At 41.4% G+C, this 18,067-nt stretch overlaps 1 protein-coding gene and 1 long non-coding RNA gene across 3 annotated transcripts in view; one reads left to right on the forward strand and one right to left on the reverse strand.

Moving 5' to 3' along the window:
• Positions 1–2,354, reverse strand: part of LOC140739032 (ras GTPase-activating protein 1-like) — a 117,547-nt gene extending 115,193 nt beyond the window's left edge. For both annotated transcript variants that reach the window (XM_073067013.1, XM_073067007.1), the window contains exon 1: positions 1,831–2,354. In XM_073067013.1, the coding sequence (XP_072923114.1) occupies positions 1,831–2,165 (335 nt within the window). In that variant the 5' untranslated portion in view covers positions 2,166–2,354. The remainder of the gene's footprint in view (positions 1–1,830) is intronic.
• Positions 2,355–2,529: 175 nt separating this feature from the next.
• The window catches only part of LOC140739050 (uncharacterized), a 35,406-nt gene continuing 19,868 nt past the window's right edge, over positions 2,530–18,067 (forward strand). Inside the window, exons 1-4 of the long non-coding RNA XR_012101562.1 lie at positions 2,530–2,774; positions 3,738–3,826; positions 4,918–5,012; positions 17,067–17,151. This is a non-coding gene — a long non-coding RNA (uncharacterized lncRNA). The remainder of the gene's footprint in view (positions 2,775–3,737; positions 3,827–4,917; positions 5,013–17,066; positions 17,152–18,067) is intronic.

The following is an 18,067-nucleotide window of genomic DNA, read 5'->3' on the forward strand; positions in this document are numbered from 1 at the left end:
GCAGTCCAGAGATGTGCTGTGGGCAGCCTACCAGTGTTGCCATGATTCCGGCATCAACATAGCATACCTGCAACAACTAACTCTAACCTATACATATTTGGGAATGTAACAGGAAACAAAAACACTGGAAGAAATCCATGCAGTCATGGAGAGAACAAACAGATCCCTTGTAGAAGCGTGGAAAACAACTATTTAGGTCTAAATAGAAAGATGTGGAGAAGACTTTGATGATTAAAAAGAGGTTTTGATGATTCTGAGGCGGTATAACCTCAACTGGGGGAACACAAGGATGCGATTGCATTGGAGAGAGTCCAGAGGAGAATCACCAGGATATAGAGTTAAGTTTTGGGGAGAGATTAGAGTCAAAGGGGCAGAGGAGTAACCTGATAAAAGATTATTGGAGGCATATGCAAGGTAGATAGTCAAAATCGGCCTTCAGGGGTGGGGAAGGGGCACTAAAACAAAGGCGGCATAGGTATAAGCTGATAAAAATGAGTTTTAAGGTAATTTGAGGGGAAAAGTTTTGTTTTTGAAAGATGATGATGAACACACTTCCAGAGGTGGTGGAATCAGAAACCATAACTAGGTTTAAGTGGTATACAGACACTTAAAAAGGCATGGTTTAGGCCCCAGTGTGGGGAAAATATGATTAATATAGATGGCAAAGAAGCTGACATGGCTGTGGTAAACCAAATGGGGCCTATTTCTGTTCAACACTATGACATTTGGGATCATAAATAAAACCATAAACAAAAGCTTAGAATTTTCTCCTTTGATTGCTGGAAAATATCACAAGATTTAAGAGCTAAAAGTACCAAAAAATAGGCAAAGAGGAAAGGGAGGAAACTGAGTTAAAGACAGCTACATGAATTTAGGATTGGTTTTGGGCAAGGTTCCCGATTTATTCTGAATTGTATGAATTAGAAGCAAATTAAAACTCTAACATGTAACCAAATTTGGCTTATATGATGCTGAATAAGTTACTTGTCTTTAAAAAAAATGGCCATGTCCATTTAAAAATTTGATAGTCACAAATAGCAATCTTTGCATTTCTTTGTATCAACACGAGATTAATCCAAGATTGGCCCAACTCTAACATTCAGTAACAGGGGTTCGTACGTCCCCTATCTTTCCTTGTGTTTAAAATAAAGCCAGTATGTTTGGGAACTTCAAAATAATCCCTTTTTTACGAGCGAGAGCAACCGCCCAATTAAAAATACTCGTTTTAAAGGACGAGCTCGACTGTCACAAATTAAACGGTGACCCATCTAATTGAAAAGCGACTCGTAAATCAGATTTAAAGTCGCCATTCAAGCGATACATTTAACCAGTAACGAATGGGGCAGGAAATACAAAACGTGCACAAAACTAAAAAAAACAAACGCAATTTCAGGTGGTCCCGGTTTCACACAGTTACAGCTTCACCGCATACTGGTATCCGGTATCAACTTCGCACACTTGAAGAATTTGCAAAAATAACCATGTGCAGCCAGACCGAGGTCTACTGCAAAACTCAAATCGAATAGAATATTTATTACAATCGCATATATAATTATTCAAGGGGGACAGCGTGAACTCTCACATATTTAAATTGCAACGTACATGAGTTTGCGACTGTTACTGAGTAATACATTGTAGCCCCATTGCTGTCAATAAATAACATTGGTTTTCTACGTTCTTTGACTTAGTTCAGGTGCAAAGGTGCGATCGGAGGCCCGCGGGTACGGTTCTTTGTTCTCCGGAGCCCGCCCTCCCTCTCTCCCCCACCGTGTCTCTAACCAAGCCCAGGGCCGCTCACAGGCAATGGGGAGCCACTGGCTCATTACTCACTGGTTGGCCGGGGGTGCCATCAGCGGGATCTCCACCTCTTCCTCTTCAAATTCGTGGCCATCGAAAGAATCCACTTCGTCCGGGGGCAAGGGGAGGGCGGCGGGGGCACCAGCAGCAGCGGCGAGAGGGGCGGCAGAACCGGCGGCCGCCACCGGATCCGACAGCAGTGAGACCAAGGCCGAAGCCGGCGACGTCGACTCGGCGTTCAACTGGCCGAAGCCCGACACCTCTGACGGCGAGGGCTGGAAGGCAACCGGGTCGCCGTCTCCACCCGGGCTCGGGGCCGCCGCCACCGTCACCAGCAGGCATTCATTCCCCACATCCGCCGCCATCATAGTCGCAGCCCGCGCTGACACACGGTAACAGAGAGGGAGGGGGAATAACTTTCTTTAATATGTTATTTGCGACGGTCCGGGACGGGGTGGGTGGGGGGTGTGAAGGCGGAACTTCAAGCGAGAGGAGGAGAGCGCTAACGGAGAGGAGAGTTCATGACTTCGTCCGTCTGCCTTCCTTCCGTCAAACCCTGGGGTGGGGCGGGGCGAGGGGAGGGGGCGGAGAGTGAGCGCGAGGTCGCGCGCGCTCCAGGGGCACGGGGTGGAGAGTAGGCGCGAGGTCGCGCGCGCTCCAGGGGCACGGGGCGGAGAGTAGGCGCGAGGTCGCGCGCGCGCTCCAGGGGCACGGGGCAGAGAGTAGGCGCGAGGCCGCGCGCGCGGACTGCTCGGCCCACGGGGGTGGGTTCACTGCTCCGGCCGGCTCCCACGGCAAACCATGGCTGTCAGCGCAGACTTTATAAGTCATTTCTCTCTCTCTCTACCCAGTCCTTGCGCAACTTTCGTCGAATCCCATTTAAGACTCATGGAAGCGACTGCACTCTGGAATGGATCAGGGGAAACGATGCGACTTGAGATCCCGTATCAGTACCTCCTCCTGAGAAGCAGAATTAGGTCATTCGGTCCATTGTGTACTCCGCCATTCCGTCGTGGCTGATTTATTATTCCTCTCAATCCCATTCTCGGAAAAGGGCCAGTATCATCATGAAGCATCACACCCACCCTGCTTATGGATTGTTTGTCCTACTCCCATTAGGAAAGAGGCTACATAACATCCGTACCAGGACCACCAGACTCAAGCAGTAAGGCTGATCAACACATCCACACTCCCAATCACTACTACTTTATCATTTCCTGTCAGTCACCTAGACTCCTGTGTCTAGCATCACTTTTGGACATACAGTACAATCAACCTATGTACATACACTCCATCCACCAGTACAAACAGGATCTCCCAGTGGCCACCCATTTTAATTCCGCTGCCCATTCCCATATGTCCATCCATGGCCTCCTCCGCTGATGGGATAAGGCCAAACTTCGGCTGGATGAACATCACCTTATATTCTGTTTGGGTAGCCTCTAACCTGATGGCATGAACATCAATTTGTCAAGCTTCCAGTAATGCCTGCTCCCTTCACCATTTGTCCCTCTCTTACGTTATCTCCTTGCCTGCCCATCACCTCCCTCTGGTGCTCCTCTCTCTCCCCCCACCTTTCTTTTTCTGCCATGACCTTCTGTCTCTTTCACCAATCAACTTCCTAGCTCTTCAGTGCATCCCTCCCTCTCCAAGTTTCACCTATTGCCTGGCATCTTTCTTTCCCCTCCCATCTTTCAAATCTGTTCCTTAGATTTTTTTTCCCTCCAGTCCTGCTGAAGGGTTTCAGCCCGAAACTTCGACTGTCCATAGATGCTGCCAGGCCTGTTGAGTTCCCCCAGAATTTTGTGTTGCATAAGCTTCTTATATATTTATATTTAAAGTGCTTCTTAAATATTAGTATTGACTTAATCTTAGTGTCTTTTTGTGCTGAATTAGATCAGAGTAATAATTATTTGATTTCCCTTTACATTTTTATACAGGAGATGACATTAACCAGTCTTGACTCTTGAATCCTGAATCTTGGATCCTGCCTTCTCCTTGTAATCTTTGACACATGGGTTCATATCAGGTAATTATTTTTTTGCTGGGATACAAATTTATCAGGAGATAATAACCATATATTTTTGCTTCAAGATATCTGTGTTTATTTAAAAACAAATTCTACTCTGTATATTAAAGTATGTTTTGAACTTGTTTTTCTAACCCAGAAACAACGTTCACTACCTGTCACTATTTAACTAAACTGTTGCCTTGCAAAGAAAGCATTCCTGAAGAACGAATAACACACAAAAAGAACAATGGAGGAACTCAGCACGTGAAGCAGCAACTATGGAGAGGTATAAGCAGTGAACATTTCAGGCCAAGACCCTTCATTGTGAACTGGAAAGAAAGGGGCAAAAGCCAAACTAAGAAGGTGGGGGAAGGAGCAGAGTACAGGTATTAGCTGACAGGTTATAGGTAAGCCAGGTGAAGTGGAAGGTGGGTGGGTGGGGGAGAGGTGATGAGGTAAAAAGCTGGAGGTAATAGGTGGCAAAGGAAAACGGTCAAAGAAGTCGTCTGATAGGAAAGGAGCGTGGAGCATGGGAGAAAGGGAAGGAGGAGGGGCATCAGAAGATGGTGGACAGGTGAGGAGAAAAGAGGGGAACCAGAATGAGAAATGGAAAAAGAAAAGGGGAGGTGGGGGAAAATTACTGGAAGTTAGAGTAATTGATATTCATGCCATCATCAGGTTGGAGGCCACCCAGATGGAAGATGAAGTGTTGATCCTCCACCCCAAGCATGGTCGTATTCTGGCAGTAGAATTCCTCACCCACTCACCTGGCCTCACCTATTACTTTATACTCCTCCCACTACCCCACCTTCTTAGTTTAGCTTCTGCCCCTTCCTTTCCAGTCCTGATGAAAGGTCTCAACCTGAAATGCCAACTGCTTATTCTCTCCCACAGATGTTTCCAAACTTGCTGTTCCTCCAGCAACTTATGTACCTTACATATTATTCATGCATATCCATTCTTTACAACAGTGCATGATCATAGTATTAAGTAAAACAATAACAAATTTTAGAATATGCTAAAATAAAACCAACCTAACAAACTAAATAAGACACACAAAGTGTTGGACTACTCTCGACTCAATATTGACTGTTTATTCCCCTCCACAGATGCTACCTGTCCTGCTGCGTTTCTCCAGCATTTTGTCTGTATTGCTCTGGATTTCCAGCATCGGCAGAATCTCTTACAGACCTGAAGAAAGAAGGCAGGTTTCTTAAGTTGAATTGATTTTATCTTGGTATTTGAACAGTTCATTAAGTGCTGTTATAGTTAAAATGGCATCCTTCTTCAAGATTCCTATAAGCACACAATGTCTGCAAAATTTCTGTACTGGACTCTTTCAGCATGGGGATTGTTGCTTTTTTCCTTGGCATAGAAATATATTATTTTGTTAGATCATAGGGCATGGGAACAGAATTTTGCCATTTAGGCTATCATCTTCTCCTCCATTCCATCATTGCTAATTTATTATATCTCTCAACCACATTCTCTTGCTTCTCCCCATAACCTTTGGCACCCTAACTAATTAAGAACCTCCCAACCACTGCTTTAAATATACTTAATGACTTGGCTTCCACAGCTGTCTGTGACAATGAATTCCACAGTTTTCTGCACTCTTCCTGAATAAATCCCTCCTCATCTCTGATCTAAATACACAGCCCTTGATTCTCAGGCTATGCTCTCTGGTCCTAGACTCATCTGCTATAGGAAACCACCTCCCCACATCCACTGTCTAGGTATTTTACTACTCAGGAGGTTTCAATGAGATCTCCGTCATTCTTCTAAACTCCGGCGAGTACAGGCTCAGAGACATCAAATGTTCCTTGTACATTAGCCCTTTGATTCCTGGAATCATTCTAATGAACCTCCTCTGGATCTTCTCCAATGCTAGCAAACCTTTTCTTAGATAATGGGTCCAAAAGTAATTACAATACTCCAGCTGCAGTCTGACCAATGCTTTATAAAGCCTCAGCATCACATCCTTGCTCTTATATTCTAGTCCTCTCAAAATAAAAGCTAACATTGCATTGCCTTCCTTTCTACAAACTCAACATGCAAGTTAACATTTGGGGAATCCTACACAATGACTCTGACATCCCTTTGGACCTCCTATTTTTGAATTTTCTCCCCCTTATCAAAATAGTCTATGTTTTTATTCCTTCTACCAAAGCGCATGGCCATACACTTTCCTAGACTATATTCTAACTGTCACTTGTTTGCCCATTCTCCCAATTTACCCAAATCCTTCTGCAGATTTCCTGCTTCCTCAACACTACCTGCCCCTCCACCTACCTTTGTATTGTCCGCAAACTTGGCCACAAAACCATGATTTCCATCATCTAAATTATTGACATACAACATAAAAAGCAGTCAACTGAGGAACAACACGTGTCACCACCAGCTAACCACAAAAGCACCCATTTCTTCCCATTCTTTGCCTCCTGCCAGTCAGCCAATCTTCTATCCATGCAAGTATCTTTCCTGTAGGACCATGGGCTGTTAACATGTTAAGCAGTGTCATGTACAGAACCTTGTTAAAAACAATTGAAAATCTAAGGGAGCAACATCCACTGGCTCTCTTATCTATCCTGCCTGTTACTTCAAAGAATTCTAACAGATTTGTTAGGCAAGATTGCCCCTTAAGGAAACCATGTTGACTTTGGCCTACTTTATTTATCGTGTGCTTCCAAGTACTCTGAAACCTCATCCTTAATTCATTAACTGCAACATATTCCCTTCTTAAAGAATGGAGTGATATTTGCAATTTTCCAGTCCTCTGGAACCATTCCAGAATCTAGAGATTATTGAGAGATCATTACTAATGCAACCACAATCTCTTCAGCTAACTCTTTCAGAACATTGGGGTGTACTCCACTTGGTCCACATAATTTATTTATCTTCAGAACTTTCAGCTTCTCAAGCACTTCCTTCTGGATATATATATAGCATAATGAAAATTCAATTTGTTTCAAAGTAACTAGAAAAAAAGTTCAAAGTCAATTTATTATAAAGTACATACATGTCACCATATACAATCCTGAGATTCATTTTCTTGTAGGCACTCTTCTCCCTGCTGCCATCAGGAAGAAGGCACATCAATGGTTGACCCCAACTAACAGAGGGCTCACATTAAATATTCTCACACCATTCTCTGTAAACTCCAGAGGCTGCTGTGTATGAAAGTACCAGGACATAAGCATTTCTGAGATATTCAACAATCATTCAATGCTCAAAATCACTTAGATCATATTTCTTCCCCATTCCGATGTTTGGTCTGAACAATATTTGAACCTTTTGATTGTGTCTGCAGGCTTTTATGCATTAAGTTGCTGTCTTGTGGTTGGCTGATTAGATATTTGCATAGGCAAGCAGCTGTACAGGTGTACCTAATAAAGTGATGCCTGAGTATATGTCCCTCTCTTTCATTATTGCTTCCTTTGTTATTTCTTGACATCTGATCTATATAGCTGTAGCTTTTGATTATCTTGTTATTGTTCAACAAGTCAATTTTGGGATTTAGAAGCAGGTGGTGGCTAAAAAGAGAAGCGAGATGAGGGAAGTTGAGGTCTGGTGGTATATAAAATTAAACCTGACCAAAACCTAACTATAAATACATGACCTAACTTTACCATTGTGTGAAATAAAACAATTTTAAGTATGCCACTTGGGCTTAGCATGGTTTTGGATAGCTGTTTTTTGTTGAGAAGTTTGAAAACGTTGTGGTGGGTCTGTATTTATAGCAGAGCTTTTGGCAGGACAGGGATGTTTGGTGAAATAGGGAATAAATTGTGGAACCTTGCTTAGAATCCTGATGGATGAGAGTTCAGTTTAACATCTCATCTACTAGACTCCTTCCAACAGAGTTGCATTAAAGTGCCAGCCTAAATTTGCAGCTCTAATCTCTAGTGTAGTTTTGTCCCTTAACCTACTGAACAAGGGGAACAATTGCTACCATTGACCATGGCTAACATACACTTTCAATCATCCCAATGATGAAATTCAATAAACCACTTATTAGCAGTGATCTCTGACCAGTGACATTGACTCTATTTTTCTTCCCATGGGTGTGGACCATTTCTTTTAATATGTTTGCTAAATATTTCCAGCATTTTCTGTATTTCTTATTACGAAATAGTAATTATTAGCCGGCTGGTGGCGTAGTGGCATCAGCGCTGGACTTCGGGGCGAGAGGTCCCGAGTTCAAATCCGGCTAGCTCCCTTGCACGCTCTCCATCCGTGCCTGGGTTGAGTGTCAAGCTAGCAACTCGACTTCATTAAAAAAATACCTGGGGGGGGGGGGGGGGGTGGGCTCCGCCAGGTTTCAGATGCCCAAGACATACCGTACGATGAGCAATCACCAAACCAAAAAGATCAGTTAAAAAAAAAAGCTTGTCACGACGGCACCCCAACTACTCCACCAGGAGTTAAGGGCGTGTGCACACACATGCACACACACACACACACACACACACACACACACACAACGAAAGACTTATACATGTTAATACATGTTAAGACTTATGAAACCTCTATACAAATTCTACATCATTTATCCAAATTAAATTGTTTAATTGCATATACCATTTAATCACTTCATTTTTATATAGCATAATCAAAATTCAATTTGTTTCGGAAGTAAATTGAAAAAAGTTCAAAGTAAATTTATTATCAAAGTACATATATGTCACCATACACAACCCTGAGATTCATTTTCTTGTGGGCATTCTTCTCGCTGCTGCCATCAAGGAGTAGGTACAGGAGCCTCAAGACTCTCACCACCAGGTTCAGGAACAGTTATACCCTTCAACCATCAAGCTCTTGAACCAAAGTGGATAATTCACTCAGCTTCACTTGCTCCATCATTGAAATACTCCCACAATTTATGGACTTGATTCCAAGGACTCTTCATCTCATAATCTCAAAATGTATTGATTATTTAGTTATTATTATTGTTTCTTCTTTCTGTATTTGCACAGTTTGTTGTCTTCTGTACTGTGGTTGAATGCCCTAGTTAGGTAGTCATTCATTGATTCTATTATAGTTATTATTCTATAGATTTATTGAGTATGCCAACAATAAAAGGAATCTCAGGGTTTTAAATGGTGACATATATGTACTTTGATAATAAAATTTTCTATGAACTTTAAATCCATAATAAAATAATAAGCATAATAGAATCATTGAAAGACCACACTAACTTGGGTGTCCACCAATGTGCAAAAGACACAAACTGTGCAAATACAAAAAGAAAGAAATAATAATGAAAATTAAATAAATATGGAGAACATGAGATGAAGAGATTTTGAAAGTGAGTCCATAGGTCGTGGGAATATTTCAATGATGAAGTGAAGTTGAGTGAAGTTATCTCCTTTGGTCAAGAGCCTAATGGCTGAGGGGTAATAACTGTTCCTGGAACTGGAGGTGTGAGTCCTAAAGCTCCTGTATGTACTCAGCAATGAGAAGAGAGCATGTCCTGGGTGGTGGGGGTCCCTGATAATAAATACATGCCAACGTTGTGTGTAGATGTGCACTGTGATGTAGATGGCTTTACACTTGTTGGAATGGGCTGTATCCACTACTTTTTGTAGTATTTTCCATTCAAGTTCCCATACCAGGCTGTGGTGCAGCCAGTTAATATACTCTCCAATACACATCTATAGAAGTTTGACAAAGTTTCAAATGCAATGACGAGTCTTCAGAAGCTCCTAAGGAAGTAGAGGTGCTTCTGTGATATACTTGTAATTACACTTACATGCTGGGCCCGGGAGTGGTGCTCCAAAATAATAACATCGAGGAATTTAATTTTGCTGACCCTCTCCACCGCTGACCCTCTGATGAGGACTGACTCATGGACCTCTGGTTTCTTCCACCAGAAGTCAATAATCAGCTTCCTGGTCTTACTGAAACATGGATGGAACAAGCTTTTAATAGTTCTATATTATCCAACATGGGAAGAGGAATTGGATGATCATGGGGCACATGTTCATAGATCCCTTGAGGTTGTCATGCAAATTGATAGGGTAATTAAGAAGGGGATGTTTCTGAACACACCTACAATATCCTGAAATGGAAGGGTGAGCAGCCAGAAGTTGTGGTACATGTGGTACCAACAACATAAGTAGAAAAAAGGAGGAGGTTCTGAAAACAGGATATAGGGAGTTAGGAAGAAAGATGAGAAGCAGGACGTCAAGGCTAGTAATCTTGGGATTGCTGCCTATGCCACACAAAAGTGAGGATAGAAATAGAGTGAAATGATGGATAAATGTGTGGCTAAAGAATCGGAGCAAGGGACAGGGATTCAGAGTTATGGATCATTGGGACCTCTTCTGGGGCAGGTGTAACCTGTACAAAAGGGGAAGATTGCACTTGGATCTGATTGGGACCAGTATCCTTGCGGGCAGGTTTGCTAGAGCTGTTGGGAGTGGATTAAACTAATATAGCAGGGGGATGGGAACCAGTATGATAGAGTTGAGGATGAGCCAGCAGGTTTACAAGTAGATGATGTAATATGTGATATGAATGTAAGGAAAGACAAGTCAATGTGATTGAGTACAAATGCAGGCAGAGCAAAGAGTTAGATTGTACCACAGGGGCAGAATTCATAAGGGTGAAGAATGCTGGACTGAAGGTGCTATATTTTAATGCGCATAACATTTGGAATAAGGTGGATGAACTCGTGGCGCAATTAGAGATTGGTCGGTATGATATTGTGTGCATCACTGAGTTGTGGCTGAAAGAAGGTCATAGTTGGGAGGTTACACCAAAGGATATACTTTGTATCAAAAGGACGGGCAGGAAGGAGTAGATGGTGTGGCTTTGTTGGCAAGAGATGGAATTACATCTTTAGAAAGTGGTGACATGGGGTCAGAGAATGTCGAATCTTTGTGTGTGGAGTTAAGAAAAGCCATGATGGGAATAATATATAGGCCTTCAAAGAGTAGCCAAGATGTGGGATTGAGATTGCAAAGGGAGCTGGAAAGGGCATGTGATAAGGCTCATGTCACAATTGTAATGGGGACTTCAATATGCAAGGATATTGGGAACATCAGGTTGGAGTCCGAGCTCAAGAGAAGGAATTTGTTAAATGCCTATGAGATGGCTTTTTAGATTGGATGTTGTGTAATAACCTGGATTTTATTAGTCAGCTTAACGTAAAGGAACACTTAGGAAACAGTTATCATAAAATGATTAAATTCAGACTGCAATTTGAGAGGGAGTAGCGTAATGGAATAAAGGGAATTACAGGGACATGAGAGAGGAGCTTGTCCAGGTGTATTGGAGGGGTTTACTGGCAGGGATGATAGCAAAACAAGTGGCTGAAGTTTCTGGGAATAGTTCACAAGGCACAGGATAGACATGTCTCATAGAAGAAGTTCTCAAACAGCAGGGCTAGGCAACTGTGGCTGACAAGGGAAATTAGAGACTGCATAAAAAACAAGGAAAAGGGCATATATGGTAGCAAAAGTGAGTGAGAAGTTGAATGATTAAGTAGCTTTTAAAATCCAACAAAAGGCAACTAAAAAGCTATAAAAAGGGAAATGATGAAATATGAGGGCAAACAGCTGATAATATAAAGCAGGATACTAATTTTTTTCAGTTTTATAAGGAATAAAATGGAGATGAGAATTGATATTGAACTACTGGAAAATGATGCTGGTGAGGTGGTAATGGAGGACAAAAAAATGGCAGATAAACTTATTAAGTATTTTGCTTCAGTCTTTACTGTGGAAGACACTAGCTGTAAGCAGAGGTTCATGAGTGTCAGGGAGCAGGAGTGAGTGCCATTGCTATTCCAAAGAAAAAATTCTAGGCAAACTCAAAAGTCTTGTGGATAGGTCACCTGGATCAGTTGGACTACATCCCAGAGTCCTGAAAGAGGTTTCTAAAGAGATAACGGATGCATTGGTCATGATCTTTCAAGAATCACTTGATTCTGGCATGGTCCTGGAGGACTAGAAAATAGCAAATGTAAGTCCAATCTTTAAGAAGGGAGGAAGACAAAAGAGAGGAAATTATAGGCCAGTTAGACCAACCTCAGTGGTTGGGAAAATGTTGAAGATTATTACTAAGGGCGAGGTTTTGGGGTACTTGGAGACTAATGATAAAATAAGTCAAAGGCAGCATGGTTTTCATAAAGAGAAATTTTTCCTAGCAAATCTGTTAGAATTCTTCGAGGAAGTAACAAGCAGGGCGGACAAAGGAGAGGCAGTGGGTGCTATTTACTTGGATTTTCAGAAGATGTTTGATAAGGTGCCTCAAATGATAAAATTTTTAAAAATCCTATGGTATTTTAGGGCATACATTGGCATGGATAGAGGAATGGCTGACAGGCAGGAGGCAGCAAGTGGGAATACAAGGGAGCCTTTTCTGGTTGACTGCCAGTGACTAGTGGTGTTCCTCATGGGTCGTATTGGGACTGACTGCTATTTTTCACATTGTTAATGATTTAGATAGTGGAATTGAAGGATTTGTGGCAAAGTTTGCGGATGATACGAAGATAGGTGGAGGGTTAGCTAGTGTTGAGGAAGCAATGCAATTGCAGCAGGACTTAGACAATTTGGAAAAATGGGCAAAAAAGTAGCAGATGGAATATAGTGTTGTGAAATATATGGAAAGTGTATGAGAAATGTTCAGACTATTATCAAAATGGGGAGAAAATTCAAACATCGGAGATGTGAGGACTCCCAGAAGATTAATTTGCAGCAACACACAGAAAATGCTGGAGGAACTCAACAGGCCAGGCAAAAAAGAAAAAAAGCTGAGGAGTAGATTTGAAAGGTGAGGGAAGGGGAGAGAGAGACACCAGGCTATAGGTGAAACTTGGAGGGGGAGGGATGAAGCAAAAATCTAGAAAATTGATTGGTGTAAGAGACTGAAGGCCATGGAAGAAAAAAAAAGGGTGGAGTGGGGGGTGGAGGAGCACCAGAGGGAGGTGATGGGTGGGCAAGAAGATATCATGAGAGAGGGCAAAGCAGATGGGAAATGGTGAAGGGGGGGGGAGGTATTAATGGAAGTTTGAGAAATCAAATTTTATGCCATCAGGTTGGAGTTCCTCCAGCATTTTGTGTGTGTTGCTCGAATTTCTAGCATCTGCAGATTTTCTCTTGCTTGTGATTAGATTAATTTGCGGGTTGAGTCTGTGGCTTTGGGCCTGTACTTAGTACGTGGGGATCTCATTGAAACCTACCGAATGTTGAAAGGACTAGATAAGGCAGATGTGGGGAGGAAGTTTCCTCTGGAGGGGGTGTTCAGACTTAGAGGGTACAGCCTCAAAATTGAGGGGCGGCTTTTTGGAACAGGAGTAAGGGGAATTTTTTTAGCCAAAGAGTGATGAATCTGGAATGCTCTACCACAGACTGCAATGGAGACCAAATCCATGGATATATTCAAAGCAGAAGTTAATAGATGCCTGATTGGTCTGAGCATCAAGGGATATTTTGAGAGGGCAGATGTATGAGGTTGAATGAGATCCATGATCAGCCATGATGAAATGGCGGAGCAGACTCGATGAGCTGAATGGTCTAATTCTGCTCCTATGTCTTATGGTCTACAAGCACATGGTAGCATTACAGCTCTATAAAACTCTGGTGAGACCAAAGTTGAACTCTTGTGTTAACTTGTGGTTTGCTCATTATAGGAATGATCTGGAAGCTCTAGAGAGCATGCATTGGAGATTTACCAGGATGCCGCTGGATTAGAGAGCATACCTTATGGTGAAAGGTTGAGCAAGCTAAGGCTTTTCTTTTTAGAGCAAAGAAGGGTGAGAGATAATTTTGATAGACATATATAAGATTAAGTGAGGTATAGATAGAGTGGACAACCTGCACCTTTTCCCCAAGTCTACAATGGCCAATCCCAGAGAATATCATTTAAAGTGCATGGAGGAAAAGTACAAGGGGGATGTCAGAGGTAGGTTATTTACACAGAGAGAGGTATGTGCTTGGAATGCACTTTGAGGAATGGTGTAGGGACTGTACTATAGGGGCATTTAAAAGATTCATCTAGTCACACTGATGTAAGAAATATGGAGGATTATTGGCTGTGTAAGAATGAAGGGTTAGATTGATTGTGGAGCAGGTTTATGTAGGTCAGCACAATGTTGTGTGCTAAAGAGCCTGTATGAGCTATACTGTTTTATGTCTGCTTATGGACAAAAGCAACTCATGGACACCTGTAAGAATGGAAACAGATGTTGTCTATATAGCAAGTTGGTCATGCACAAGTCTTTTGAAATTTGCTGGATATAGAGTGAACTAAAAAAAGAAATTAGGAGGGCAAAGAGGGACCATAAAATAACCTTGAAAAGTAGATTAAGAAAATCTTGAAACCTTTTGGAATAAAGACCACTTAATTTTACCTCTGTTTGTAACATAGCCTTGAACTCCAAAAATTTTCATTGTGCCCTTGTCATGTCAAGCCTCAACTCTTCTAATGTAATTTTTTTTGGTGCTCTCTCCTTCATAATTTGGATTAAATATCAAATTAAATTATTACAGAGTCCTTTGCTGCACCAGGCCCTTCTTGCCAAACTCTCTTATATTTGCTGAACCACGATGGATTTCTCAGTTTTAAATTCTCATTTTTGTGTTTAAAGCTGTTTATAGCCTAAAGACTACACCCCTTCTTCCTTCCACATATAGCATAATCACCACCTCTGCTATCTTTGTAATCTCTTTAAGCCTTCTTTCACACATTTCTCCCTCCATTGACTTTAGTCTTCTATGCAGAATCTATTTATTTATTCTTTAGTTTTTTTTAAAGATATTCAGATACTTGCTAATAAAAATCTGCTTCTTCAGCATTGCATCCATTTTAAAATTACACATTTCTTGAGCAATATATTAATTGATTTTTGTGGTAAAATGTACGCTCTATCTTACATGCCCTGGCCATGAGTATTAATGTAATGTTATTGCTGTGTCATATGATTTAGGCAATCATGGTCCTGACCATGATTGTTCTTGGCAAATCTTTCTACAGAGGTGGTTTGCCATTGCCTTCTAATAGACAGTATCTTTACAAGCTGGGTGGCCCCAACCATTTTTAATACTCTTCAGAGATTGTCAGTGGTCCCAAAACCAGGGCTGTGATGTGCACCCCCTACTCATACAACCTGTTCACATGGCTTCACCTGACCCTGATTAGGGGCTAAGCAAGTGTTACACCTTGCCCAAGGGTGACCTGCAGGTTAGCAGAGGGAAGAAGAGCCTAACACTTCCTTTAGTAGAGACATATCTCCACCCCGGTTCCTAAGGTTGTCATACCTATAAAGAGCTCCAAATGGTGTGCATCTCTAACAGCCTCTGGCTACCAAGTCCAACTTTCGGCTTTCATGTGTGGCTTAGCTACTAGGCCTGATGGAACTGTTTCTACTGATAAGAGCAGGGGCAAAGGTGGACCACTGGCGCCCCAAAACCAGTTGCTTCAGGTAGGTGGGACTCATCAGCCTTGGACAGCAGCCTACTTAGGTGAAGGAAAACTCTGGTTTTAAACCTCTGCTGCCTTGCGGTCATACCCACCCATGAGAAAGGCTTCGGGAGTAAATCCCGAGGAAGAAATCCAGAGCCAAGGTCCCTAAGGCAGTTTGCTATTGTTTAAAACTTCACTCTGGAACCTCAATGACAACACTGCTGACAAACTGTATTGACGCTTGCCCTTCCCTTGGACTACCTCAGTGATGTGGAGAGGGGGAGCCCGCTGCATGGGCAACAGCTGGTTCTTCAAATCTTCCCACCCAGGCTTGCGCCCTGGAGAGGACATGGTCCACCAGAGGCACAAACCCATGATCCTCTAGGATCGACGGCTGCCTACTAATACTACCTCCACCCCACTACCTATAATGTGGTACTTGTTAGAAATAATAAATATTTTTTATACCTTTGAATTTATGGATGAGTAATTGGAAGCTCTTGTTATGAGGCAATCTTCAAAGCATGGTTCAAAAATTGGTCTTAGAAACACTGCTAAGGAAAGGGAAGACTTACTTGGTACAGGTATATTCAGTCATAGTCCTACTTCTATTAATATAAACTTTTCTCAGCTGCTCTACAGACCAATTCAAATTAGCTTTCCCGCTACAGGACAGCCAGCAAGGAAGTTCATAATCCAATAACTACAGGCTGCCTGATTATTTAAGTGCTTGTGTATGAGAGTCAGTGAGTTATGTGGAAGTTACAGAATTATGGACTGATTAAATAAGTAGACATGAAAATGAAGGGGGGAAAAAAATCACCATCTGGTAATCTCTTCCCATAACAGAACTCAGAATAGCCCCTACTTTGGGATCTAGTGTTAGGCATGCAAATCTGGCCTGACCAATGAGAAAATGAGGGAAATTAAGACCTTACATCTGAGGAAGTTGACATTGGGAAGGATACTGATGTTAGCTCACTTATATTTCCAGTGAATCCAGAAAATCTTGCAGAAAGAATATTGGTGTTTTTTTTCCAATACTTTGAAGTGCCAGTTAAAGGTAGTCCTGGTCTCAGAAACATTTAGGTGGGAAGGATTCACTGCTGCCTGATAAACTGCCAAATTGTGTGTCATGTTTTGAGATCTTGATCTCCAAGTTCTTTTGTACATAATCAACTAAACCTGAGCTAATGCAAAGAAGGCAATGATGAATTTCATCATCTGCCTTTGCTGAAGATTTCTTGCTCCCAAGATATGACAAATAGTCCATGTTTTCTGGTCTTTCAAATAAACCTTTCTTTGCAAGGAGATGATTTGTCCAGTGGACCTTTCTCTCACAGAAGTTGAATATAAGGCCCTTACTTATATATGCATCAGTGAATGAATCAATAATGGCTTGGAATTAGGCATGTAAATGCATGCAAATGCAAACGTTCTTTATATTCTGAGGTTAGGTGACTCATCTCTATTGTTTTGGAGTGTAGAAGCTTTAAATTCAATAGTTTTCCATTAGTTCTGAAGATTAGGTCCTGTCCCACAGGAAGTTTGTTAGAGGTGTACCAAGGACTGTGTGTAAAATTTTAGGAAAAGGGACAGAGTTTCAGCTGTCTTCGCAAGTCTGTAATTATTACCTGGAACTCTAATCCTGTTTCAGTTAACACAATCCTTGACCTCAAACCCCTGTTGAGCAATGCCGTGGGAAACCAACAAGTGTAGCATTAAAATTCAGAACGTTTTAAGTGTGCTTCAGATCCCTAGAAATCAATTAGATTTAGATTTAAATTTAGGTTCCTTTAATATCAGAGAATGTGTAGAGTATACAACCTGAAATTTGTCCTCTTCACAGACATCCATGGAACAAGAGACCCCATAGAATGAATGATAGAACATCAAAGCCCCAAAACCAATCAATTGGTGCAATAGGTAATAAGGTAAGCGTGAAGAAACATTTACAATTCTAAATTTGCCAGCAAACGTTTGGGAGCTATAGCTCAAGTATCTAAATGGTTCTGTCTATATTTAATTATCCTTTTAAAGTTCAGGTTCACAGTCTCGGCTGTTGCTTATTTCCTGCAGTTGTTTTCAATACATTTGAGTCTCAGAGGACAGTTTCTTAACAACCAGATATAATACAGACTGTACTAAATGGATTTAGAGCCAAAGAGATAAAATATGAACACAATGGATGCTTTTTGACATTTCAATTCTAACTTTAATTTCTTGATAATTTATGCCTTCAAGTAAAGAGACAGCACAGTTATAAAATAAGCTGAGCTTCTTAATCACTTGAAGAAGCTAATCTGTTTTTAAAGTGGATTAGCCCTAATTCCAAAATTGTTATACCCTTCAGGGAAATAGAGGGAAAATTCCATATATGTTAATGACTTGGTTATTCTATTTTTAATTTTCCAAATTGATTATCATGTTTTTTTGAATGTTCTACAAATTTTGTTCAAATATTTCTAAGGGCATATTTTACTAAGCTGATGGACTGTTTATGCAAAATAATATTAGTTGGTAGGAAAAGCCCTTCACAATAAACAAATTCATTTTGATGTAGGTTCACTGTTGTTTCATATGAATGTATTAGTTTGTGTAGCTGTACATCAGGAGTTACTAACCTAGGGTCCACGGACCACTTGGTTAATGGTGAGGGTTCATGGCAAAAAAATGGATACCCCTGCTGTAGATAAAGAAAGATAGACAGTGGATATTAACACATTCCTGTTTTTCCATAGACTACTTTGGATGTTTCTACACCAATGTTGCCTTCTTTTCACATCTCATCTGAAAGATACAGCCTTTGCCATATTTTGTTATAAAGGACAATGTTGACAGCAAAATAAT

This window comes from Hemitrygon akajei, chromosome 2 (assembly GCF_048418815.1).
Source record: "Hemitrygon akajei chromosome 2, sHemAka1.3, whole genome shotgun sequence".
Classification (NCBI taxonomy): domain Eukaryota; kingdom Metazoa; phylum Chordata; class Chondrichthyes; order Myliobatiformes; family Dasyatidae; genus Hemitrygon; species Hemitrygon akajei.